The 26,992-nt window shown below is 40.9% G+C and overlaps 1 protein-coding gene across 1 annotated transcript in view; it reads right to left on the bottom strand.

Annotated features, from left to right (window-relative positions):
* Positions 1-754: 754 nt before the first annotated feature.
* Positions 755-26,992, bottom strand: part of Asxl3 (ASXL transcriptional regulator 3) — a 111,971-nt gene continuing 85,733 nt past the window's right edge. Inside the window, exons 8-11 of the mRNA XM_085833575.1 lie at positions 17,446-17,542; positions 14,481-14,586; positions 9,023-10,976; positions 755-5,135 (exon numbers count right to left, since the gene is read on the bottom strand). Coding sequence (XP_085689701.1) covers positions 1,371-5,135; positions 9,023-10,976; positions 14,481-14,586; positions 17,446-17,542 — 5,922 coding nt within the window. The 3' untranslated portion in view covers positions 755-1,370. The remainder of the gene's footprint in view (positions 5,136-9,022; positions 10,977-14,480; positions 14,587-17,445; positions 17,543-26,992) is intronic.

Here is a 26,992-nt window from a genome sequence, read left to right as displayed (position 1 = left end):
TTCCTTCCTTTCATCTTCCAGTTGTGAGCCTGTGCTTTAGAGCTTGCTTTTGGGAACCAAGCCTCTCCTCAAGCACAGCTGTCTCTGGAATGCAAGGAGTCAGCATATGGAAGGAGCTTAAATCCTCAGTATGTACTGGATGAACTTCGAAGGGAACTGTGTGAGATGCAATATCCCCTTTCCAGTTCCACTCTCTTAGGTATGAGGAATGAAACAGCAACACATGCAGGAGGGAGCACTTTTTTTAAAAAAATAAGAGTTATTTCAGAGTCAAAGACAACTGTATAGACTGTGAATCAAGAGGGAATAAATGGTTCTGAAAAAGGTCACCATTCATACTGCCTTCTGCAGTCACTGTCATATATGACACCTGTGAAAAGAGGTGGCCAGTCTCTGGAAAGGCCAGGGTACCCTGGCATGACTGAGGGCTGCATCCACTCCACGTGTCCCCAATTTCCATGTGGTATTTGGAACAGAGTGAGTAGAATGGCTAATATTCTATCTCATCAACTCACAATAATGCATGTACAGGACTTTATTGTTTGCTTTTAATATTAGGTAGGGCACAGATTTTCAGATTTTCTCTGAAAAGCCACATGTGGAACACCACAACACTTGGCCCATGACTATCAGTCAAAGGATCTTACATTATTGACTATCCAAGGGCTACCGTCAGACTACCTATCGCACGAAGCCCAGTTGTCAATTCAGATGCAACATATATTCAATCACAATTTGTGGGCAAAATCCAAAGCCAACTTAGGGTTTCTGCCAGTCTCTGAGAAAGAGTAAGAAGGGAGGAAAGAGAGCTAGGACAGTAGACTCCACAGACACATCCTTCGTGCACCTTCTGTGATTAGAGGCACCAGAAGGAATCACATTTTTAAAGCAGGCTCCCATTCCTATTATGACTTGAACCAGTGGGTAAGGGTAGGCGCCCCCCTGAATCACTGCAGAAATGCTTGCTGTGATATCAAAACTATGGAGGGACACATGGCTAGGCCACATCATGCTTATCCTAGGTTTTCAACAGCTGCATATCTGCTGATTAGACAACTCATGATGCGCTAACTGAAAAAAAAATGACAAAATGAAAAAAAGAGGCAGTGACCTGTATACACAGAAACACACCACGCTGTGAATCGTGACTGAACAGGCAAAAGCCATTCATCCCCGTGCTTTGCCTCATCCCCTGTGTGAGAAACGTAAGAAAATAATCACCTAGAAAAACCCAAGATGATTTACTTTTCAATGAAAATATGTTGGCATGGAAGCCAATGCTCTAATTGACTCCTTGCTAATTATGTTAAGACTTTTTCATGTTAAAATTTGGGCTGCAGGGTGGGGGTACTGAATCCTTCACCCAGCTCTTATCGGACAACCAGGCAAGCTACACAAAGTTTGGATGGACCTATGCAGTCATCGTGGCAGAAGGCCCCACAGCCTTTGCACACAATCATGGCTTTGAGCCGGCAAGAACATTTCAGCTCTAACTCATCTGCATTGCTGTTGTCTGCAAAGTTCTGAACCGGCATCTGAGTGTTTTGACCTGTCAGACCCGTGCTGGTGGCGGGGCTGGAGCCACTTCCCAGAATCCCAATGGACTTTTCAATGGCAGATGCTGCCCTTTTGAAATTTGTGCTCCCAAAGTGAATCGTCGGGTAACTTCCACAGAGCGGTTGTTGCTGGGGTACTGGTAGTTTTTGAGCAGCTAATTGGGTAAAAGGCTTTTGGGGCTCAGAGAGCAAGTAGGAAGAAAAATCTGCATTTTTTAATGCAAATGCCTTCAGCTGCTCTTTCACTTCGTTCTGGTCATAGGGAACCTGTTTCATGCCCAGTTCACAGCTGCTGCTTAAACTTTCCTCAAAAGAAAGAGGTTCTGATTTGATATTGCTACATATGCCCGTGGACTGGGGCCAACTAAGTCGCTTAGTGGTTTCCATGGTAACTGGTGGTTGCTTTTGATCGGATGGGACTTCTACAGTGGGAAGAGGTGGAGGTAGTGGAGGGGGTGGAGGGGGTGGCGGGGGCAAGGCCAAGGGTGGAGGAGGTGGTGGTGGTGGGGGTGGTGGAGGTGGCAGTGGAGCATGGACCACTGCTTTGCTTGGCATTGTGTGTGTGGTGCCTCCCCCATCCTCGCCTTCTTTTATAGGCATGTTGGGGGACAACATATTGGCTAGTCTTAGCTGGTGAGGTGCTGTGGGAAGATTCACATCTCCCAATGCTTTTTGTTCAAGATGCCTATTGAAGGCAAATGCATTACAGCCCACTGGGGTCTTGGGAGAGTTCTGTAACAGAGCAGCAGTGGGAAGGGGTCCCCTGGCAGCCATGGGCATTTGGTAGAACTGCTGTCTATGTGAGGTACCAGTGTCAGCGTGGAAGCCTTCATTTTTGTTCACATGGAACAGGCTCGGCTGGAAGCTACATGCAGGCAACAGCCGCTTTTGTTGTTTGACCTCAGGGCTGGGCATGATCCTGTTGGCCATGGAGGGCTTATTAAGCCGTTCCTGCTTAAATGGCTGGTTGTGTCCTAGCTGACTTATGCCGGGACTGATGACGCAGGGTACCGCTTTGACATCGGGCTCCATCACCATCTTCCCTGGTTCACATTTAACTTGAGCATGGTCTCCCACTGTCCTGGCTGCTCTCTTTTTGGGATGGTTTTCTCGCTTTCTCATTTGGACTGGTGCTAGAGTCCCTGCCAAATAGCCCTTCCCGTCTGGATTTGGAGAGCTGGATGGCATTTCAACCATGTTTCTTTCCAGCCCTGTCTTACCCACTGAGGTAGTTTGAAGGGGCAGAGGGAGTCTGTTGATTTCAAGTTTGGCTCCCAATCTTGGCTGTGGCAACACCTTTTCCAGAGGCAGGTTGCCCTGCAGTAACTGGGTCACCAGTGGGTTATTAGCTTCCACGGAAGACAGGCGGCAGCTTGAGCTGCTTGCACTTGGAATTCTTTTCAGGGTGTCTGGAGCCAAGGAAATAGCTTCTTCCACAGGGCTTGTGGTGGAAGGCTTCATGGTCTGTGTTGGTTGCACACTGGCACTGCTTGTCACCTCTGTGACTGGAGGAGGACGCTCGGGACCAGGAAAGTCCTCAGTGTCCATTCTAAAGCCCTTGTCTACTTCATGAGGTTCGGGCTTCACAGGAAGACTGACATTCGTGATGAGATTCCTAGGGTGGAGATCTGACACGTGTGTATAGCTGACATGCTCTGTCTTCACAGCCTTCAGGCCAATCTGCTCTGGATGTTCTTTCTGTTTACTTGAGCTTGAATGACTAACCACAGGCGGTGCTGTGTTTCTCATTGGGTCTTCACTCCAGCAAATCCGGTTTCCTGGGTTATACTGATTGCTACAGGCTGTGTCTGTTTCTTTCTTGAAAGTACTTGAGTTTCGTGCTTGCTCAGCAAAGCCATGACTAGGTACGGTCACTTCATTTAGTTTATCTGGAAGAGTAAGGGGCAATTCTCGGAGACTGGTGCAAGTGGACTGCAGTGTCTTACAGTCCTGTTTGGCCGTAGGAGCAGCAATGAAAACAGAACCATGGTCAAGCCCTTCACTTGTGGCCTGCTCAGGTCTACTGATGACAGACACCTGAGGACATGCCACGGGCTGGATGGATACGTCTGTCCTCACCGACCTAGTCTGGGAATCCAAACTTGAGTCTCCACTTTCAATGGAGACAGTCAGAGACAAATTGGAGGTCAGTGTGGTGCTGTGGTCCACTATGACTTTACACGGAATTGATCTGTTTATGGTTGCTGGGACAAAGCCCCCTGGTGGCTGCTGAGGTTTCTCAGAATTGTCTGTTCTGTTTAGAGGCCCTGAATTGTTGTCCAAGTTTTCCCCACTTAGTTTGGGTGGACAGTTGTAAGAGTTTACAGTGAGCATGTTTCCTGCAAACATTGCGATGGGCGAGCGTGGAACCAGTGAATCAGTGACAGCCACTGAATTGCCACAGCTGAGGGCTGTTCTTACGGTGGCATCCATGGACACGGTGGCACCCATGGACACGGTGGCCTGTTCTTCACTCCCAGGCATGGCTATCTTCTCAGAAACAAATCTGTTATTAATCCCTGTGGGGGGAATCAAGACAGAGCTAGTGCAGAGATGGTTTGGCAAATTACTTGCAATGGTGGGAGCTGGCACAGAAGTGTACTGACTGGACATTACATTAACAGCCTTGCTGCTGGGTACAAGCAGGGCCTTCCCATCCATGGAGTTTGACTGTCCAGTACCTTCTGGAGCAGCTGGTATAGGAGTCCTGTTGATACATTTTGGTACAAGGGCTATGCATGGAGCATCAGATCCCTGGATGGATTTCAACATGCTTATATTACAAGCAGAAATTGTACTGTTTGCACTGTCAACAGACATGAGGACAGAAGATTTGTCAACAGGACTCACAAAGGGATGCTCTTTAATTGCTCCTGACATAGCAGTGCTGCAGACAGACATAGGGATGGGGTTGATGGGACTTTTATTATGAAGTATGGGTACACTGCTATTTTCTGAAGAGGTAGATGAAACAATTTTCTCAGTTAAATGTGAAACAGGTATGTTGTCATCAGAACTATGCACAGACAAGTCAGTGGCAGTTTCTGGAATCTGAGGTGGGTTCAGAGGCTGCTGTAGTACAGTGGTGATCTCCCGGATGTGTGTAGGCTTGCTGCTAGGAGATCTGCAGTTTGGATTGATGATGATGACTCCTGTAGAGCCTTCCATTTTTGTCTCAGGGGTAGGAGAGGCTTCCATATTGAGAGAGTCTTCCTTTGTGCTGACAGAAGGTAACCGGGTCTCCTTGGAGGTCTGGAAGAGGTGGACTCTGGACTGATGTTTTGCAAAGAGCTTAGCTTTGGTCTGCTCTTTGATGTGGGCTAGGGTTCTTGCCTTCCCACCTTCTCCTGGGCTTCCCATGGCTCCTGAGACAATGCTCGCTGCAGCTGCAACTGCAGCAGCTGCAGCAGCCTCACGCTGGGCTCGGGCTTGTTGAGCACGGGCCTTGATGTCTGCAAGGGTCCTGGCTCCTGTGTTCCTCCCACTGCTGACTGATGTACTAGTGGATGCCCTGGACTCTGCTTTGGAGACTGGCTGGCTCTTAATGATAAAAGGTGGCCCAATTTTAGAAAGCTGTATCTGTAAGAGGAAAGAATAAAAAGATATTAGCATACAACCAGTGAGGAGGGTGATGGATCATAGTAACTTAAGGGGAGGATAAGGACTATGGATAGAATTCAGTCGGTTCAGAGCTTGTCTAACATGCATGAAGTCCTGGGTTATATCTCTGTAGTAGTAATACTAACAGGAAATAAAGGCAGGCAATTCTCTATGATCTTGGATCCAATCTGGCCTACAAAACTAGCTTCAGGCTACACAGTGAGAACTGATCTCATCTTAGGCTATCTACTGAGCTTGAAGCAGGTTGGAACTCCATGACAACATCTGCCTTAATAAAAAGTGGTTAGTGGGATGGGAGTATGCTGCATTCAGTTATAATGTGGATTGAAATATGTCCCAATGCCTGCATGTACATTTAGGACATAAAAAAATGTGCAGTGTGAATGTGACAATGAAGTTTTTAACCTATGAAGGCATCAACTAATAATTTCATTTAGCAAAATATGAAGACTATTTGTACTGGCTGGTTTTGCCTGTCAACTTGACACAGCTGGAGTTATCACAGAGAAAGGAGCTTCAGTTGAGGAAATGCCTCCATGAGATCCAACTGTAAGGCATTTTCTCAATTAGTGATCAAGGTGGAAAGGCCCCTTGTGGGTGGGACCATCTCTGGGCTGGTAGTCTTGGTTCTATAAGAGAGAAGGCTGAGCAAGCCAGGGGAAGCAAGCCAGTAAGGAACATCCCTCCATAGCCTCTGCATCAGCTCCTGCTTCCTGACCTGCTTGAGTTCCAGTCCTGACTTCCTTGGTGATGAACAGCAGTATGAAAGTATAAGCCGAATAAACCCTTTCCTCCCCAACTTGCTTCTTGGCCATGAAGTTTGTGCAGGAATAGAAACCCTGACTAAGACACTACTCTTAAATACACATATGAATAAAGGCAAACCTCATGCTTCTTAGGATGAGATTAGCTTATGGTGGGGCACTCTTGTAATCAGGAGGCCAGTGAGAATCTGAGGTTAGCCTGGGCTACACAGTGAGTTCTGGGTCAGCATGGGCAATACAGAAAGACCATGTTTTAAAAATAGATGATAGATAGTTACATAGATGATGCATATATAGATAGATGATAGGTGTTTTATATATATAATATCTATATATCTATCTCTATTATATATATAATATATATATAAATCTATCTATCTCTATTCTGTGTGTATGTATAAATACACACACAAAATAGAGATAGACAGACAGACAGACAGATATATGATAGATAGATGATACATATATAGATAGATAATAGATGATAGATGGATTTTATATATATATATATATATATACACAGAGGGAGAATAGATGATAGATAGATAGATAGAAAGTTGGAAAGACTTATAGATACTTACTTTTAAAATTATCTTCCCTGTTAGAGAAAGACAAACCAACTGAGACGTTTACTCTCAGTTTAATCTTCCTTCATTTAATCCAAAGCAAACAGTTGTGGCCAAGAAGCATGGAAACCACAGTTCTCATCCTGGCCTTGTGGAAGATCACTGTGTGCCTCAGTGGCTCTGTGATCAGAGGGTGGTATGGTTTTGGTGGATTCTCATAAACGTTTGGCATGTTGCCTAATGTGTGCAGTAAGAATACTATTACTGTTCAGAAAGTCAGTTATTTCTGGTCAGCAGCTTCATGTAGATAGAGGATGCTGTACTTAAGCTGTGTATTACCCTGGTATTTTAATAGAAGCAGGGATAGGTGACTTGACTACTTTTGCATTTCAAAACAAATGAGTTGGGTGATTTCTTTTAACATTGGTCATCTACAGGGACATTGTACCTGTCCCAGTCCAGTCTATAATGCTAGTCATGCTATTTAATAAGACAAAAAATCAATACAGGTCAATAGCTCAAAAAGTCATCATCTCATGTGGGAGGCACAAGAGCTAGTGTGCAGCCTCCCATGGTAAGGCTCTGATAAACCAGTCACTAAGAACACCCTCAGAGTCACAGTTTAGGGGCTGGCAGGGCTCTGGTTTCTGTCCTCATTTCAAACTTGGAAGTTACCTGCCCAGGGATTTGACAATCATATAGTGGCAGAGAGTCTGTAAATACCTAATTTGGCTATTCAGAGTATATGCTCTGTGTCCTTACCCTCTCCATTTAGAACAAAACTGCACCAGAATATTTATATATTTGTCCAAAACATATATGTATATTGGCATTATAATTCCTGGATGGCTACAGAATCTTCCCACCTGGGATGAGTTTCTGGGCCTCTAGATAACTTCTCTTCTCTTTGAGCAATTTTTTGTTCTTATGTAAAACCTGCTTATAAATCATGTCCTCCAATCCATATCCAAGAATCACCTATCTTCCAGAGGGATTGCATTTTTATATCTAATATTTCCCTTAGTCTAAATAATTAAAATAATAAAATTCTATCTAAGTCAGCTTAACCAAGATATAAATTCAAGGCAAAAACTAAGGGTATAAATTGCTTTCTGACTTCCTAAAAACACATATCTATCACATACGTATCTACTTGACCTACTAATATGTATGTAACTAAAGTGCACAGCAGTCTGAACATCAGCTTTGGATTAGAAAAATAACGCTGGCATCGCTAACAAGATGTAAAAAGGATATTTATGCATTTTTTCTATATTTATAAATTAGACAGGAGAGTGATTTATTAATTGGTGTTTGCAACAGACCTTTACATATTAGAATCTTATTTAATAGGCACTGCTTTATTAAGTAAAATAACTAAAACCACACTCTTAAAACTCAGCCTTGTAAAGATCCTGAATCACCTATAAAAATGGGTATAACAGAGCAAAATAAAAAAAAAGCTGTCTTTTAAAAAGCTTAAGATGATTTTTAATTCTACAGTGATCTATGAACTAGACAAAGGACACAAATAAATGACACAGCATAGTAAAATTTATAATCAGAGATTTCTTTTGAAACAACCTTAATTTTCATTTTTCTTACCTACCTACAACTTATTTAACATAAGCATCTTCTTAAAAGATACACTGATCCAGGATAAAATCTAAGTATCTAAAGAGGATTATCTGTCCAAAAAGCTTTATAATTTGGTGACATCTGAGGCCTCTTTAATATCTTGGAAACAAAATCTTTGATTTATTGATACATCTACTGTATTCTCTCTCCGTTTATAATGAATTTTTTTAAGTTTGCTTAAGAAATATTCAAAGGTGCCCCATAAGTCATGTTCTTTATCTGTGGCAGTGGATGTTCAATGTTTGCTGGGTCTTCATCTCTCAGTGCTAGCTCTGCTCCTGACTCAAACCTGTAAAATTTCATCTTTTACAGCTTCCCAAGTTCCTCGTCCGTATCATGATATCCACAAAATTCCTGACCTCTCCATGTTGTATAGGGTCTGCCAGGCCCCACCCTTCTCTACATTGTTCCTAAATACTGCTTTTAAACATGGATAATTCAGATCTTCTTTCATGGACTCATTGTATAGCTTATTAAGATTTTTAAAAATGTGTGTGTATGTATGTGTGTTGCAATGTGCTTGCAAGTACCATGAACATCAGAAAGCTACAGAGCCTCTGAAACTATAGTTAAAGGTGCTGTTGAGCCACCTGATATGGATGCTGGAACTGAATATGGGTCGTCTGCCAGAGTGGTAAGTTTTCTTAACCATTCATCCATCTCTGAAGTCTCCTCTATGCAGTTTTTTAAAGACAATTTAATGTTAGAGTGAATATAAGTAGATTAGATTACAGTTTGCTATGTGAAGCCCTAAAAGAGAAGCACCTAACTTTTGGAAATTAAGTTTCTAAATAAGGGGATATATATATATATATATATATATATATATATATATATATATATAATTTTTCCTGTTTTAAAATGTAAAATACCATACCTTTAGAGGGGGAACCCTGGGCTCCTCCCGTGGTGGCTGCTCTTTCTCAGGAGGACTGCTGGATGCTAGGCTGCGGGCTGACTGATCATCTTCTATCCTGGCTCTTTTTTCTTTACATATTCCAAAGCTGTGTTCCACGGTTTTCCTTTTTGATATCTCTGACTCTCTATTGTCATTTCTTATCCCATCGGGGGACTTGGAGGGCTCTGATACTTTGGAAGTATGTGAGGTCTCCAATCGATTTAGTGTACTGCTCTGTTTATGTATTTTATTTCTTGAGCCTTCTAAAAATGTAGCCTTATCTACTGATGGCACATATTGCTTGTCCTGTAGTTTAGCTGGAGGAAGCTCGATTCCCTTGGTCTCCGTTTCCTCAGAAAAAACAGGGACTTCCAATGGTGAAGACACCCCTTTCTTTTCAGTTCTTTGCAGAACACTATGGTTTTTAACTTTTGTCATCTCTGTAGAAGGAAGTTCTGGGATGGAAGAGGCATAGAGCTTTTCCATTTCAACATGAGCGTTACAAGGCTCCTGACTCAGAGTCTGACTATGCGATCCTTCAGGTGGAAGTGCTTCAGGCACCATGGCAGAACTCATGTTGATGGGTTCTGTAATGGTGGATAAAGGCTTTGGGTGGGAGACAAGGCTCTCTCCCAGAGGCTTGGTGGGGATGGAAGGTTCCTCTTTCTGTGGAGAGATAGCTTCTTCAGATCCTGAAGGTGACTTTCTCTGTTGATGCACCATTCTTTCATTCATGGAAGAATTAGAAATTGGAGAAGTCTCTGCAGGAATTGGCAAACTGGATACAAAAGGTGTCTCAGAGGTCAGAGGCATGGAAGACACTGAGGAAGTTTCTGATGTCGGTGGTAAATCAGACATTGGAGATGCTTCAGATGTTAGAGGTAAGTTGGATACTGGTGATGCCTCAGACGTCAGAGGCAAGTTGGACATAAGAGATGCTTCTGAGATTTCAGGTGAGGTGGCCAGTGGAGATACTTCTGACACCAGAGATGCATGAAGGCTCTCACCAGTGGGGTTTCTCTGGTTGTACTTATCTGTATTCTCAGTGCTGGACACCTCAGAACAGAATGTTGTTTCCAGAGAGGCTGGAGTGCATGACTCTTCAGATGTGGACTGTATTTCCCCACCTGGGGATGGAAGGCTGGCACATGCTCCCTCTGGACTTTCAGAGGAGAAAGAAGTCTCAGAGATGCAAGCGTTTTCTGAGAGCTGTTCTTCAGGGTCACTCTGCAGCTCCATATCTACAGCAATTCCCTCATTTGGAAGTTGGCTTTCTAGAGAAGATGGCCCTTCTCTCAGGGCCATGGCACTGGTTTCTATGGTGGTTTCTTGCTCCTTCTGTTCCACCTCAAGGACATGGGTGACCGATGAAGGGCAAGGAAGAAGAGAGTCACAGATTTCTAGTTGGTCAATAACAACTGACATTTCTTCCTGTGGACATTCTAATTTCTCAACTATCTTCACTTCGATGTGAGGTAAAGTGTCTAAAATATCATTCATTACAACACAGGACTCCAAGCTATCTTCAGGGGCTGCTACCTGGGGTTCTTCACAAGAGGTGGCAGGACTTTCAGACTCCTCAGAAAACTCAGGAATTGTCTTAAGATTTTCATCTTGGCATTCGTAGATACTTGTCTCTACCTCCTCTGCCACTTCCTCCTGAATCACAGATTCCTCCGGGATAAATATGTCTTCTGTTTCTGATTCTGTCATTACATCCTTCACTGGGACCTCTAACATAGGGCAAACGGTAGTGCAGAACTCAGGCTCCAAGGAAGCTGAGCTTTTCATGATTTTTGGTTGCTGTTCTTCTAATGCATTCTGAGCAGAAGGACCAGGAATGCCAGAGTCCCCATGTGAGGAACTCCCTTCAGCTCCTTCATGGTTTGGTTCAGAAGTAAGCTTCAGAGATTCTTCTCTGGACATGCCCGATCTGAGGAAGAAGTAGAGACATCATTGTATAGTCATGAAATAAAAGGCTCAGATTGGCTCTTACAAGTTCAGTATTCAATAAAAGTAAATGTATCAATTTAATCATACAACCACTAAGCTATGTGATTAATTTATGTTAAGTAGTTCTTCATATAGCCTTAGTGCTACCATTATGCCTAAAAGAAGCTATAGCTAATTAAGAAAGGCATTTTTTGTTTTATAAGTAATGAGTTATGGATCTTACCAAGTATTAGTAAAGAGAATTTAAATGTTACAAAAAACAATGAATCAGAGAATATGGATAGAAAAATCAAAGAATAAACAAAACCTAAGTTTTTTTAAAATCAAGCAAAAATATGTCTTTGTAATATAAAAATTATGGAGACTTTAAAGCATAGAATGGAAATAATTAAATAAATGGGAGTTTAGATAAATATATCAAATTTTAAAATTGAAATGATGTTCAAAGAATGGGAATCTTAGAAACAATCTAAGAAATGCACTTAATCTTTATCTTACTATCTAAGTGTCTAATTAAATATGAAGATAATAAAATAATTTGCATTATTAAAGTTATTCTACCAGATGATACTGGTGTCAATCAAATGTGTGTGCATGCTTTACTATGAAGATGTTCCATATAGGATAACAGAGTATTTGCAAGATTATTTTTCTTAATGCTGAATGCCCAAGCAAGGCTAAGTAGACACAGGGAAATATGAAGTGAGTAGACACAGGGAAATATGCAGTGAGTTACTGTTTTCTTCATATTACATTGCAGCAGCAGATAGCAGAGAAAAACATCATAAATGAATCCAAATTAGGATGCAGGCAAGGAAAAGGTTTGGGTAGCAATATTCTAAGGAAACCTCAGAGCAATGAAAAGACAAATGGTGTCAGTCACCTGAGAGGAGGTCTGGTGCTCTGGTGGATCTCCCAAATAGTGGGGAGTCTAAGTAACACAGGAATTGCAAAATAGTAGAAGCTGCTACTGTTGTGTGTCAGCTCTCCAATACGAATTAATAAGATAGTAAAGATCAAAGGACAAGTTACATGATGTCATGAAGTTAAAAAAAAAAAACAACAAGAAACAAAACAACAAAAAAATCAATCTAGTCTACAGCACTGGTTCTCAGTCATCCTTATGCTATGACCCTTTAATACAGTTTCTCATGCTGCAGTGATCCCCACCCATAAAATCATTTTCATTGCTACTTCATAACTGTAGTTTCTCTACTGTTATGAATCATAATGTAAATATTTGATACACAGGATATCTGCTATTCGACCGCCCTATAAGGGTCATTTGACCACCAAAGGAGTTATGACCCACAAGTTGAGACTCACCAGACTACAACAAGAAAAGTCTCTAGGATATGATCTTGTGTTTCAGAGTGTGATAAGGGTTGTAGAAAGTTGTTACTTGTGGTATGGTAGTTGTCATCTTCAGTGACAATGCCTCTCTATCTAATGTGCTTGGGAATCTGGGAGTATCCAAACTTCTTGGATAAAATGTGCATGTTTATGAATTTTTATGAGAATTATTTGTGGAATTAATATTTTAAACAACTTACTGAACTTTATAATATAGACCATAACATTGATCTTCATGTTTCCTGCTACCTACCTAACCTTTTATAACATCAATGTAGGCTTCAGGCATGTAGTTCACACTTTTTCATGCTTCCAAGCTTCAGGATAACGTAGAAATCTTCCAACAAAGTAAATTTCTGGGTTCAACTCCTAGAGATGCTCCATCAATACATTTCAAGTGGATATTCAAATCTGTGTGCACGCTTAAATAAATTATAATACTTTATCTCTATTTAGTTTGCCATATGTGTATGTGCATCAAAGAACCCAGCTAGAGAAATCAAAGACCTCACTGCTTAGGAGTCCTGTGAATGAGGACAATAAGAACATACTTATATAAAAGCCAGGAAAATACATCTGATCCCTTGGAGCTTGAGTTACAGGTGTCTTCAGGATGTGTTTTTTGTCATGTGGTTGTTAGGATCCTTATGTTTACACAGAAAGTGCTTTTAATGGCTGAGCCATCTGTCTGACTCCCGTGTCCCCCTGGTGGTGTGTTTGTAAGCTGTGTATGCATGTAACTTGGGTTTTGATACTGATTTTTTTTCACTAACCTTTGAGCTTATCAAACAAGTAAGGCCAGCTGACCAACTGTCCCGCCTTCCCAGTGCTAAGATTATAAATGTGCCATTGCAAACAATATTGGTTCTGGAGCTTCACTGGGTTCTTCCTGTGTGCACAGGAAGCACTTTATGAACCAGGCTATCCCCCTTTGCACATATACAGACAGCCCCTTTAAGACATATTCCTTGAACTTCCAGAAAAGCTCAAGTGAGATTTCTAGAGTTTATTTAACCACTAACAGGAGATGTTCATGAAATGAAACTGAGTGAAACAGAAGAAATTCCCTGGAACCATCTCTGTACCTTTTATAAAAATATTAGTCAGCACATTTTTCTCTACAAAGACCTGGAGCTACAAATTAATAGCTTCTTGATCTCCATTTCTAGAAATCTGGTTGTCTGAGACTGAGATTCTTCCTAGACAATGTCTGCCTGCTAAACAGGATGCAGACATAACTGCTTTCAGGCTCAGTTTCTACCATATATACATACGGTTGCTATTGCTTACTTTTGAAAAGCATAGTCAGAGAGAAGGCCCTAGCCAGCAGGTAAAAGCCCTAGCCAGACATGCATGATAACCAAAGACCCACACAGAAAGCTAGACAGAATGGGGAGCACCTGTAATCCCAACCTTCCTACAGTGAGATGGGAGGTAAAGACAGGAGACTCAGATGAAGGCTGCAGGTCCAGCTAGCCTAGAGTATACAGTACAATGGCAGAGACCCTGGATGATACCCAATAGTTGTTCTCTGACCTCTACACAGGTGCTGCATCAGGACGTTCATCATGAACATACACATCATACACATATACACACTTAGTTGAAAAAAGTAAACCAACATGCATGCTGACTAAAAATGTTAAGTCAAACTGTACTCTATACATATAGAGTGGAAGATGATATCTCAGGCTCTCTCCAACACAAGAACTAAGCACACACTAGAATGGACACCTCAATTCAATATTTGCAGGGGACAAGCATGTGAATTAAATGTGCCTCGATTACATGTCTTCAGAATATTTATTAATGAAAATACTTGGATTAAAAACTAAGGTAATTTTATCAAAATCCACTTAAGAAAACCACAATTGACTTCTTCAAGATTTCACCTGTAATTTTAGACCTAAGATGAATTTTCATCTACATGTTATAGACCCTGATAGCGCATTTTTAAGATTTAAGTGCTGATATGCCACTATAATTTTACCTTCAATTTCGTTCACTGGGAGACCATTGCCTTTTCTCACAGGTTTATTAAGTTTTACAGCATCTGAGGGCGCCATGGGAAGCAGAGAATTACATTTTCATTTCCTTCTAAGAGAAATAAGAGAAAATCTCTAGTACTTACCTCTCTCCATAAAACCTCTCAAAGAATTTTTCTTTCCAAGGTTCTGTTTTCTTTTCCTTCTCAATTTCTTGCCTTATTCGTAATTGCATTTCTGGGGTAAACTCTCCTAGAAAGAAATTGGCAATAAATTGAATTAAAATGCTCATGTCTTCTGTCAATTCGGAAAGACCACGTGCCATTCAGTTGAGTAAACTTCACTAGATGTTAAAAGCAAGAAGTATAATGATCACATTTTTAATATTGTCCATTTTATGAACATCGCTCAAATGCTCATTTCACGTTAGACCAACTCTAAAAATTTGGCATAGCTATTACATACTATGGGCTGGAAATGAAACTGCATACCTACTGTCCTGGAGGAAATCATCCTGATGGAAGTAGAAGGTGCATAGCGGACTATGAAATATTGTCCAAAGCCCTGTACAGGCCATAATAAAAATATATGCATCAAACGTAGAGACAGGACAGCACTTAATTTTCCCTAAGTCAATTAAAGAGGATTACATTTAGGAGTTGGCTCTTGAGTTAGCTTTTAAAGGATGATCAGGCTTATGTAAGTGATTAAATCACAAGGCACAGAGACATGAATATGCATATTTATGTCCTTTTGAGTGGCCAATTCTTAGCAGAATATAGGATGAAATTAAGTAAGAAAGGAAGGCTGAAGCTAATTACCCAATGCACACTCTAAAGAGAGATAAAAATTTCCTTCAGGAGATAGATGAGTACCTCATGGTATCCCATGAGGAAAGAGCAGAGACAGGAAAATCGTCGGGAAGGACAGGTGATAAAGTGGTGGAGAAACCAAAGGTCTCCTGCCTGAAAGCTGCTGAACAGCATGGAGAGAAAGATGCAGGTTACAAGTGGGCCAGCAACAGTGGGGATGCTAACAGGTATCAGATTAAAAGTAGAGTCACATGTACTGTCCAAGTTTTAGAGTCCCCAAGTGTGAGGGTAGGATGGCAGTTCAGAGACAGCCAAAGGAAGAAGAGAAAAGCAAGGGGGAAATTCTAGGTTTAGTACGTAGCATTTGGAATTTAGAATGTGTAGAACAAGCTAGTGAGATTTATAAACGGTTTAAAAAGACCAGGGGTGAAGGGAAGGGACCAGTCAGAACCTGAAGCTTATAGATGGTAGCACAGATCTGGGTTGAACAAGGCTGCTTGGAAAAATGTACTGTTGGAAAGAAAATGTTATGTTAAAAATGCCATTATTTACTATAAAAAGGAGATCCCAATGGAAGCTATGAGAAGACTGTGAGAATACAGGCTTAAGGAATAATCTGAAATATGCTACAGACCACTTAGGCATGTTGTTTGGTATAAAATAGTATTCAAAAAGTACAAATATACTAAGAATAAATGGCAGTATGAGAAACGGATGTGACCCGTGAGGACTGAGAACATATGAGCTGGAGGGATCACAGTCCCAGGAGAAGCTCAGGTTTGCAACCAGGGCCAGCAACTCCAAGTGAGGGAGTCATGTGCTACATTGGGATCTTAGTCTATCCAAAACCCTGGGTTGAGTTCAAAGGAAGGAAATGATGACAGAAGCTCTGGGGCATAAGGGGGTCCAAGTTTCCTTAGAATCCAGAGCATGGAAAAACACAATGGTTCAAACTACTGTAATTTCAATGAAATTATATATGAACATGTATATGCAAAATCTATGGTATGTCACACATTCTTCAAAAATGTCCCATACTAAAAGCACTCCTCCTCATCAAAGAATTACTGTGTTGCTTTAGAAAAGGGGGGTAGTTTAAAAAAAAATAAAAAGAAATGCTCTCAAAAAAACAGAAAAGGGGGGGAATTGTAATAAGTGAAAACATGTCTCAGAGGGGAGGGGAGAAGACCTGGAAGTCAGAGAAATATATAAAGTTCATTACAGGTACACTCCACAAAGGGTGTGCATTCTACAGTGTGTGTTCTCTACACTGTATGTACTCTATAGTGTGCATGCTCTACAGTGTGTGAGAACGCCACAGTGTTGTGTGCTCTACAGAGTGTGTGTGCTCTACAGTGTGTACTCTCTGGTGTGTATACTCCAGAGTGTGTACACACTAGAGTGTGTGTGCTCTAGAATAGCACATTTACTCCATCATGGTTTATGTATTTTAGCACAGTGTGTGTGTGTATTCTAGCAGTATATGTGCACTCTAGCTGTGTCTGCAGTATGTGTTCCTTAACAAAGTCCATCACTGCCATATGTCCTCTAGTGCAGTATATGCACTCTAGCATAGCATGTCTTCTCTTGCACAGTACATAAATTCTAATGCAGTACATATGCCGTACATAGTTGTGGTGGTTTGAATATGCTTGGCCCAAGGGAAGTGACACTATTAGGGGTGTAGCCCTGTTGGTGTAGGTGTGGCCTTGTTCAAGGAAATGTGTCATTGTGGGGATGGGCTTTGAGTTCCTGTGCTCAAGTCCCACTCAGTGTGGGAGAGAGCCTCCTCTTGGCTGCCTGCTGAAGATGGGTCTCCTTCTGCCTGCTTTCAGATCAAGATGTAAACATTTTAGCTCCTTCTCCAGTACCATGTCTGCCTGCATGCTGCTAAGCATCCCACCATGTTGATAATGGATTAAACCTTTGAAACTGCAAGCCAGCCTTAATGAAATCTTTGCCCTCTATGAGAATTGCCTTGGCTATGGTGTCTCACAGCAATAAGACCCTAACTAATAAGACAGTAGTATATGTACTGTAGCAGTGTGAGTATTGTGTTCCCACAGAGCATGTCTATACTAACATAATATAGACACTGTAGAAATGTGGGTTTTTCTAATATCATGCATGTGCCCTAGCAGAGCACATGCACTCAGGATAGTGTGTTGTAGTAAAGTGTGTGTACTCTAGAATACGCCAGCTGCTCTAGCACAGTCTGTACACGCTAATGCAGAACCCGTGTACTAATACTCTATACACGCTCTAGCATGTCACATAATAACAGGAAACTGAAAATTACCTTCTGCCAGTCGCTGTTTCCACCCTTGTGCTGCGTATGCAAAGAATTCATTATTTAGAGCTGAAGTACTGAGGCGTAAAATTCCATCACTTCCCATCTAGGAAATAAGCCGACAAAACAATATTCCATCAGAGATAATTCAAAGTAAAAGCATGCAAAAGAGAAACAAAAATTGATCAGTAGTGTGTGTGTGTGTGTGTGTGTGTGTGTGTGTGTGTGTGTGTGTGTATTAAGGACTGATAAAGGAGGAAGGAAAGGAAAAGGAACTCAGCAAAAGGTGACTCTTGGGTATCAATCACATGCATTCTGCTTGCTGACTTTCTGCAGAGACAATGAGTGCTGTCCCTGACTGTAATTGTGGGCTGACTATAGAAGATAAAAAGATAAAGCAGTGTCAGGCAGCTAAGCATTAAGTGGCTGGGTACGAAGAAGTCTGAAAAATGAAGGCTGAGGGAATGCATAGTTAAGCATGAGTAGTGAAGGACAAACCTGTGCAAGAAGTGGAAGGGCTGTGGTGTGAACAACCTAAGTATGGGGTCTTTCTCCATATTGCCAGCACCCATACAAGGAGCAAGCATGGAAGTTCATATAGGTGACAAAACAAAAATCTGTCAAATAGTTTGTGTGAGTGTATGTGTGTATGTACATGTGTGTATTTGTACTTGTATGTACATGTGTGAATACTGTGGTATGGATGTCACAGTCAGTGAATGCTTTGCATGGTTGTTTCCCTGCTTCCCCTATGTGGATCCTGGTGATCAAACCCATGGCATCAACAAGTGTTTTTACTTCTGGGAGCATCTTACCTTACATATTTAGATATGATATATCTATACTTTTATTCTTCTTTCCACACTCTATCTATTTATCTTCAGCCATATAAATAGTAAGCATTAAAGAGTTAATTTTCTAGGTAAAAGAGAACTCTCTAAACAGAAGAGTTTTAAAGATAGCCTAGGATCACCTGCAAAGGTGATCTAAGGAATGTGTAAAGGTGAAAAGGAAAGGAAGATGTGGAATCATTGAATGGTATTGGAAGATTTAGGGGACAGATGATTAAAGGGACATAATTCATGGTGCTCTTCAGGACTGATGAAGGTCTTTGGGGTCAAGGCGGCAAATACACTGTGAACATGTCTGAAGAAGCCCTAGTACATCCCAGAATCATTCTAGCAGGTGTAGGTTGTTGGGAACTAAAAAGGGGGGCCTGGGGAAAAGGGGGAAGGGAAGACCCATACCCCACCAGAGTTCCACGTCTGTCAGGCTTGGGAGGGCTGCTATCTACCTTCCACTCATCCAGGGTGGGCATCTAAGCCTCTGACCCACTCTTGGGGAAGGGTGGTGGCAAGGGGCAGCCCTACCTGGGAGTCCCGGAGCTACTTTCCTAAAGCCTGGGGAGAGCCCCGGGGAGCACCAGTTCTACTTTGCTAAAGCCACCAGGGGTCATAGGAGAGAGGGATGAGGGAAGAGAGGTTCCCAACACCAGTGAGAGTGAGTGCAGCGGGTCTTGATGAGCAGAGACTCTCTATGGTTTTAGAGCTTTATTGTAAAAAGGCAGGAGGAAAGAGAGAAGGAGAGAGAGAGAGAGAGAGAGAGAGAGAGAGAGAGAGAGAGAGAGAGAGAGAGAGAGAGAGAGCTAGAGAAAGAGAGTAAGAGGGAGAGAGGAGAGGAGAGTGGAGAGAAGACAAAGAGGAAGGGAAGAGGAGAGAGAGGGTGAGAGTGAGGAGTAAGAAGTAAGAGAGCAAGAAGTAAGAGAGTAAGGTGGGGGACTAACAGCCCCTTTTATGGTCTAGGTAATTGGGGAGGAGTTTAGCCTGAAGGTCAGAAGCTTGGGCCATTGCCTACGGGACTTCTAGCCATGCTTCTCTTGTGGGGGCTGGTGGGGGTCGATAACTTAGGCAGAAGCCAGAGTTCCAGGAGCATGAGGGAACACCTACTGTGTCATGTAGATGAATTATCATCCTTCTGGGTTCAGCTCAACTGGAGACCAGCCTGTCTGTGCATAGCCCAATTCCCCAGAGTAGGTTAAAGAAGTCTGCCCTTGTCGCCAAGCACATCTTCCAGGTAAGTTTCCAAGTATGGTCAGTGATGTGTCTCTAAACCTGGAATGTGGGCAAAGGCTGAAAGAGGATCTCCAGGTTGTCGGAGAAAAGCTACTGCATGGAGAGAGATGAGAATGGAAGTGGGACGTTTGCTTCACAGGTGGATTTAAAACAAATTTAGCAGGTTCAGGGCAAGTTCCCCACAAAGCAAAAGAACCTGTGTAGTGAGGGGTCCGTGTGCATTAGGCACAGTGGGAAAGGTAGGAGGTGTTCTGTGTTTAGGAACACAAATGCAGCTGATGCAGCAACAGCCTACACAACACACAGAGTCTCCAGTGTTCTCCATAACGGTTTCCTTGCTACCCTTATTTTGGTTAGCGAAAAGATTTGAAATTTCTCTCTGACAGCTAATATACAGAATTTCTGTTTCACATATTCTGCCAGGCTGGGGGCTTGGTTACTAATTTTAAGACATAAAGAAACAGCAGATCCAGATTAACTCTGACAGACTCCCAAGATCTGAGCACATGAAAATCCAAGTGTGCTATAAACACACTGTAGACCATGGAAGCTAGCCCCGGAGGAAAATCATCTTCTTTTCAAATAGAAAGAACATGAAAATTAAGGTTCCCAACCTATGTGAGACAGCACAATTAAACACTGTAGCTAAAATAGACTTAAGAAATATGTGCCAATAAAACTTTTAAAATACACTATTAATTTTATGGCCTTTAAAAATACTGTTTGAAAGATATAACGCTTTAATGAACTAGAACAATAAACATTTCTGAAAGGTTAGTTATTTATTGATGGGCTATAAATTTTGTTTTTTATTAGCCATGATAGAAACATTCATTCTGAAAAATCTTCTCTCATGATGAAATGTCTAGCTAAGCTATTGATCAGCTGTGCTTCCCTTTAAATTATCAAGAAAAAAAAAAAACCTGACCAAAATGATTTCTCAAGGGAAAATAATAAGAGTAAAGAGAAATGTATTTGTGTACAGATCCTGGGATGATGCAAAGATTTAAATTCTTTCTTGATGAATTTACCATTGGTTATTAAAACACTTTAGCTGGTTGTGTAATCACACTCTTGAAAGGCAGGAGGATTACTGTGAGTTTGAGGACAGGCTAAGCTACACAGTGAATTTTAGGTCAGCCTCTTTGCCAAAGTGAGAGTCCATTTAAAAAACAAACAAACAAACAAACAAACAAACAAACAAAAAGAAAAGCAAAACAAACAAAATAACTCCACTTAAAACAGTGACAAAGATATTTAGGAATGGGTATGTGGCAAGTAGAATTCAAAGCATTAAACAAACACTGCAATATAAACTAATATTCAAACTCATATCTGATCAAATAATCTTTTAATTTATTTGTGTGTGAGAGACACATACACAGAGAAATACACACACACACAGAGGGGGCAGGGGGAAGTGGGGGTAAGGCAGCATCTCATATAGTCAAGGCAGGCCTCAAGTTGTAGCTAATGCTGAATTTAAATTCCTGTTCTTCCTCCTTCAATATCCAGGTGATGACACCATAGACTACCAAACTTAACACAGTCTTTCACATTATCTTCTTTTTCTTTTTTTCTGATTTTGTATCTCTTCCAGGTGGTTTCCCTACATAGTATGCACATGTATTATCAGAAGAGAGAAGAGTATGCTGAGAGTGGAAACTGGCCAAGCAACAGCATTGCATCTAGAAACACAATCAACTTAGATGCCATTCAACAGACAGCAGAGAGTGGTTCAACGTAAAGTCAAAACGTGATGAAAAGAACCAAGTTAGTGTCTGTAGGTAAGTAGTGTGCTTGTTTAGACAGTGTCAAGGTAGTCTCCTTGGAACTCACTATTAATAAGGAACTAACTGTGGTCACATGTGGAGGAAGTGAGGAAGAGCAAGCCAACGAATAAAAGATAACTTAGTGAGCTAGGGAAGCAGGAAAGAGGCAGTCCAACATCATGGGCAGGATGTTGGGCAACAAAACTGCTCACCGATGGAGTCAGAAAGCTAATCAGGATAACATCTGATATTTCAAAGGAACTGGTCAGACTTTTTTTGTGTGTGTAAATATGTTAGAGCAGAACTGACAGCAATAAAAACAACTTTCCTGTGTGAATTTAATTTTTGTCTCTGCATTGGAAAAGAAAAAAGAAACATGAAGTTATTTCTAAGAATGCATTTTATTTATTTTGATCTATCTAAAATGTCATTTTAACATCTAATTTCAAATATTATTCTTGAGATGTTTTATATTCTCCCTGAAAATTATTTGCTATTCATTTATTCATTGGTTCACGGTCTACATATAAAACACATACACACAACACAAAGCAGCCACATCTCCAGTTATGAGCAGCTGTGTGACTGGCTATTGGCCACTATAACGAACAGTGGAGCTTTAGACAAGGACTACTCAGAATCATTAATATGTAGTGATTGCTATAATTCATGAGAATGATGATAAAAGCTGTGACTCGATATGATAAATGGTGTAGTTGTCCACACCTATAATCCCACCCCAACCCCTACCCCACAGACAAAAGGGTCACTAGGGCTTGTTGCCAACCTAACTAACCCAGGTTCCGTGAGTGACTTTGTTTCCAGGATAAAAGACACACACACACACACACACACACATGCACAGATACACACAAATGTATAAAAGCTCAGTAGTTAGAAAGCAATTAGATTGGAGATTTTTAAACAAGGAAGCCTTAATTTTAAACAGTTAGGTATGAGAATATCCAAGGAAGATTACAAAAAATAAACGAGGGCTTCTGAAGAGCACTTGTGATAAAAAGTGAGGAGGGTAGGAGATACTGCTGGGGGATGAAACAAAGTTACAGTGAAGTCAGAAAATCAGAGCAAACAGCACCATGGCTGTCTTAAGGGGAGCCTTGGGGAAACAATGTGCTACCACAGACGTAAGGGGGAATTTTGGGGAAGTGATGTTGTATTGTACATGTGGTAACACCCATCAAACCACTTAGAATTACTTAGGTCAACATAGTATGCAGAACACTGTGCAAGCTGTTGCTTCCATTAAAAATAATCAATATGCTCTTTAGAGGAAAGGCAGCACAGACCGCGGGACAGTAAGATTCTAATACAGGGTCATAATGGAAAGTGGCCAGCTCTGATGCGCTGTTGTACTGACTCCCTTATATCTGATTTAGTTAAGAACTCTGGTGTATGTATTAAAGTGAGAGCACTCAGTTTTCTCTAAAAAGTGAGTTTTCAGTTTTAAACCCAAGCAATCTAGTAGACAGACAGGTCGGGAGACTGACTAGATATGTTCAGGTTTCACTTGCAAGAGGGAGCTTTTTCTTCCAAATTACATAAAGAGGCATACGAGTGAAAGGAGGCTGTTGAAAGACTGAGAGCAGGAATCAGTAAAAGAAATAGGATCCAGGAATAGGATAAGAATGTGCTAAAGAATGCTTTGAAAGTGATGTTTGAGAATGATTTTCAAAATTAGACTAAGTCATTATTCCCCAAACTGTGCATCCCAAAGCAATAATATATTAGATGACTTTAGGGAAATGAATCTTTAAAAAAAACCTTTTCTTCCAACAAATACAGTTTGTGCCTACTATTAAATTTTATTATTTTTTTACTATAAGCATTTTGTAATATACTGGAATTTCTTATAAGAAAGAATTATGCACTGTCTACAAAACTTATTGGCCTGCAATCCTCTCACACGGCAATTATCAGTAGCTTATGGAACAATTATTCTTTGTGGATACAGTCACACAAGGCTATGTATGAGAACAGTCAGGAGCAAACCATTGAAGTCTAATGAATATGTTCATGCTTCATATGAAATCCCATATGAATTTATTTAGCAAATAAATGAAAACATTTTAAGATCTGGACTTGGAATAATGTTCAAGGTATTACCAGAATGTCAGGATTTAATAACCAAAGTAATTATATGAAACAGAAAATAGAATCTGGAAAAAATGATATAATAATCCTTACTCTATTCACCAAAGAATATCAAGTTAAAATCCCTCTGCAGATGGAAGCTCCCATGGTCCCAACTTGTCAGAGCACTGAGAGTAAGAGCTAGTGAGTTCTCATATTCAAACTAGTCATCCCTGTCCCCAGGCTCAGAACAGTGTTGAAGACTAGAGGGGAAGACTATAAGACTTGCATAACATCAAGGCAATCAACATTTTAGCATGGGCAGGGGAAGGGGTCACAAAGCTCCACCCCTATACACAGAGGCAGTTGATGGGTATACAGGTACAGTGTGGAGAGTCACTTTTCTTCAGGGATGTGAGCCCTAGTAGGCCACCCATGCTCTACTGGGTAGTCTCCAACTCGTGCACATATAGGCAGCAGTAAGTGGACTCAGCAGGTTATACATAAAGGGAAGAGGAAGTTAGGAGGGAGGGATGTTGGAGAGAGGGTTGTGGAGGAGACAGAGGAGGGGTTAGGAGGTGGATGGGATAAAAAGACATTGTACATATGTATGAAATTCTCAACATATAAATAAAAATACTTAAATTTCATTGCAGGCAACTCAATTATTTTCTATTTTTCCAATCTTTATGTGCACAAACAACTTTTTTTTAAATGAAAATTTCATTATACAGACATAAAGATAGAGAAGAATTTTTTAAGTTATGTAATTTTCATCCTGTTACCCAATTTAAAAATAATGCACAGAGTCAAACTAAAATGAACAAAAGAGAGACTTTGGAGAGAAAATATTATGAAAAAAATCAACATGTAAATGGAAAAGTGGAAGGCTTTGTGTCATAATTGTTATGACAGAGTTTCAAAGCTGATTTTCATAATAAAAGCCTCCCCTGTTCCCTGCCTAGATGATTTCTTTTCTTCCCACAGCCTGCTGCTCTTGTGATAGGCACTAACCACCAGGAAGAACTCACAAGGTACAAAGTTCATCAGAGTCGGTTGGGAGCTAGATCTGCTGTGCCCAGGAGGAGGCCACATGTCATTTTGAACCAGAAGGAATTCCAGCAGGGGAGTGGGCAGCAGTACAGGGCATCTGACTAGTGATATCTGAATAAATGCATTGAAAAGGAGCTCTGAAACAGACAAAGATTCTCAGGTGGCATAATGGCAACGAGACCTGTGGAAAATGATTTTCCTTATAATAAACAACGTGTGTGTGTGTGTGTGTGTGTGTGTGTGTGTGTATTATATGTGTGCATGCATTTATAAACATATATTATATGGATACACACATACCTATTTTCCCTTTGAAATTCAACTTTGTAAACAACTTAAGCACCTTGATAAAATTATGGCATCCAATCCATGCATTCAACTCTCTTATGATGATCAACCAGATATTGGGGAAGCTTTCCCATAGAATAAGACACGTGGGGTAGCAATTTGTGGCCTTAGTGACAAGGAAAATGGATTTTTTTTCTAACAGGACTATCAAAAGTTTTTCTCATAATTTCAATTTTAAATTTCAGCACATATGTAATAGGGAGATGATTATCTGAAGAACATAGGAACTTACAGAAAGTCAATGGCAAAGGAAAAGCTCACGATTGCCTTGTAAAGAAGCTCAGTTACTGAACTAAGATGCCTGCATGAGGTTTAGCTACTCTCCGCAGCAATACTATCAGAAACAACAAATACTGCCTAGTACACGGTCCTATATTTTTAATATTCTGAGCCCCCTTTAAATAAGTTGTCTGCCCTCGATTTGCCACACAGAGTGTGCTAATTTCAATAGTACCTCAGCAGCCAGTTTAGATGAAAAGTCGCCTATGGGAGAATCAGTGAAAAATAAAATAAAATAAAGGCAACTAAAGACAAACATAAATCCTCCGACAGATGAAGCATTAGCCGTAAATTAGAATAGTAAGCTTTGCTATTCATGGAACATCCACTTCACAACAAATTTGTAGGCAGTTGTTGCCCACACCTTGGGGACATCTGACAAGCATTTATGAGAAGTGGTGTTTTCAAAATAACCTAAAGGCAGATAACAAAATCTGAACAAGTCTTAGCAAATGTGAAAATGTATACATATAACTTTTTTCTATTTAGTTTTTGAGATAGGGTTTCTTATGTAGTCCAGGCTGGCCTTGAATCCCATATATAACCAAGGATGATCTTGCTTCTTCTGCCTCCATCTCCAGAGTTCTAAGATTACAGGCTACATAACCACACGTAGCTTGTGCATATTTACTAAAAGGCGATATCCCTTTTAATTTTTTCCAGTGTTCCCTCTGTTGGAGGAGATGGAGAAAAAGCAGATGTTCAATGCACTCAGCCATTAAACTGAACACGAGTGTTCTAACTGGTGAAACGTAAGCTCATGTTCTCCCAGAGATAAAATAAGGTTATGTTATAATGTAGTGAGAACCAGTGAGTCACTGTTTCTATTTGTAATGCTCTGAACAGCTGTGTTTAAGGGACTATCTATTAGTCACTCCTTTCTTTAGCAAACACTTCATAAGCATCAACTACGTGCCAGGAACCATGAAATGGACAGACGGCTTCTGTTTCCACAAGCGCCTGGGCCTGGGAGGAGAGGAGGAAAGGATTCGATGTTGGCAGTACAAGAGAAGTCCTTGGAGCAGAATGGATGTTAGAAGAAGCTCCCGACGTTGATTCTGCTCTGCCCATATTTCCTTCTTTGAGGCTTTTAAACCATTTTCTCCCTACAGAATCTGTTTCAGCCTATGCCCATTTAATGATGTCCCTGTCTCTTTATTGTTTAATAAAACCAAGAACCAATAATATAACAATTGACATTAATTTAATGCAGGCAACAACCCCAGTCTCATTTTGTATTCATGCCTATAACAAAATCCCATGGGAGCTTATAAACAACCAAAACTGATTTCTCAGTTTTGGAGGCCGCAAGTCTAAGTATGCAGTGTCTGTAGATGTGGGGTCTAGAAAGAACCATTTCTGGGTTCACAGATTGCATTACCTTGCTATCTAACATCAGTCAAGCTAACTTGATTATCCTCCTATCAGCATTCAAAGGCCACGCCTAATGCCGTCATTATTGGAGTTTGGGTTTCAACATGTATGCTATATATGTGAACACACACACGCACACACATTTGACATATACATATATGCTATATAACATAAATGTACAGGAGGGATGCAAACGTTCAGTCCAAGCATCAAGGCAGGATCTAGTCCCAAAAAGCTTCCTTTTGTATTATACTCAAGAGCTCTTTTCGGTCACCATGTAGTATTGTAGGTATTCCTTTGGTTGAGGATGGATGTGCTAGGATCTGGGAATAAGCAGTCGGACATGGCAGGGAGCTGAGGACTCTGGTCATTCAGAGAAAGGATGCAGCCATGCTTCTGCTGTTCCTTTAATTCTTCTTGGCTGGACATTTTTAGCCCATGAAGCGCATCTCTCCACAGTTCAATTCCATCATCAGTAAATTTGGAATTACTAGTAATTTACTTCAAGAGTTTTAGTGAGGAGTAAATGAATAAATACACACAAAATGCACCAAATAGTACTGGTTT

The sequence above is a fragment of the Mus caroli genome, unplaced genomic scaffold, assembly GCF_978045245.1.
Source record: "Mus caroli unplaced genomic scaffold, Mus_caroli_1 scaffold_19, whole genome shotgun sequence".
Classification (NCBI taxonomy): Eukaryota; Metazoa; Chordata; class Mammalia; order Rodentia; family Muridae; genus Mus; species Mus caroli.
Note: the sequence above shows the minus strand (reverse complement) of the source record. Positions and strands in the feature narration are given on the sequence as shown.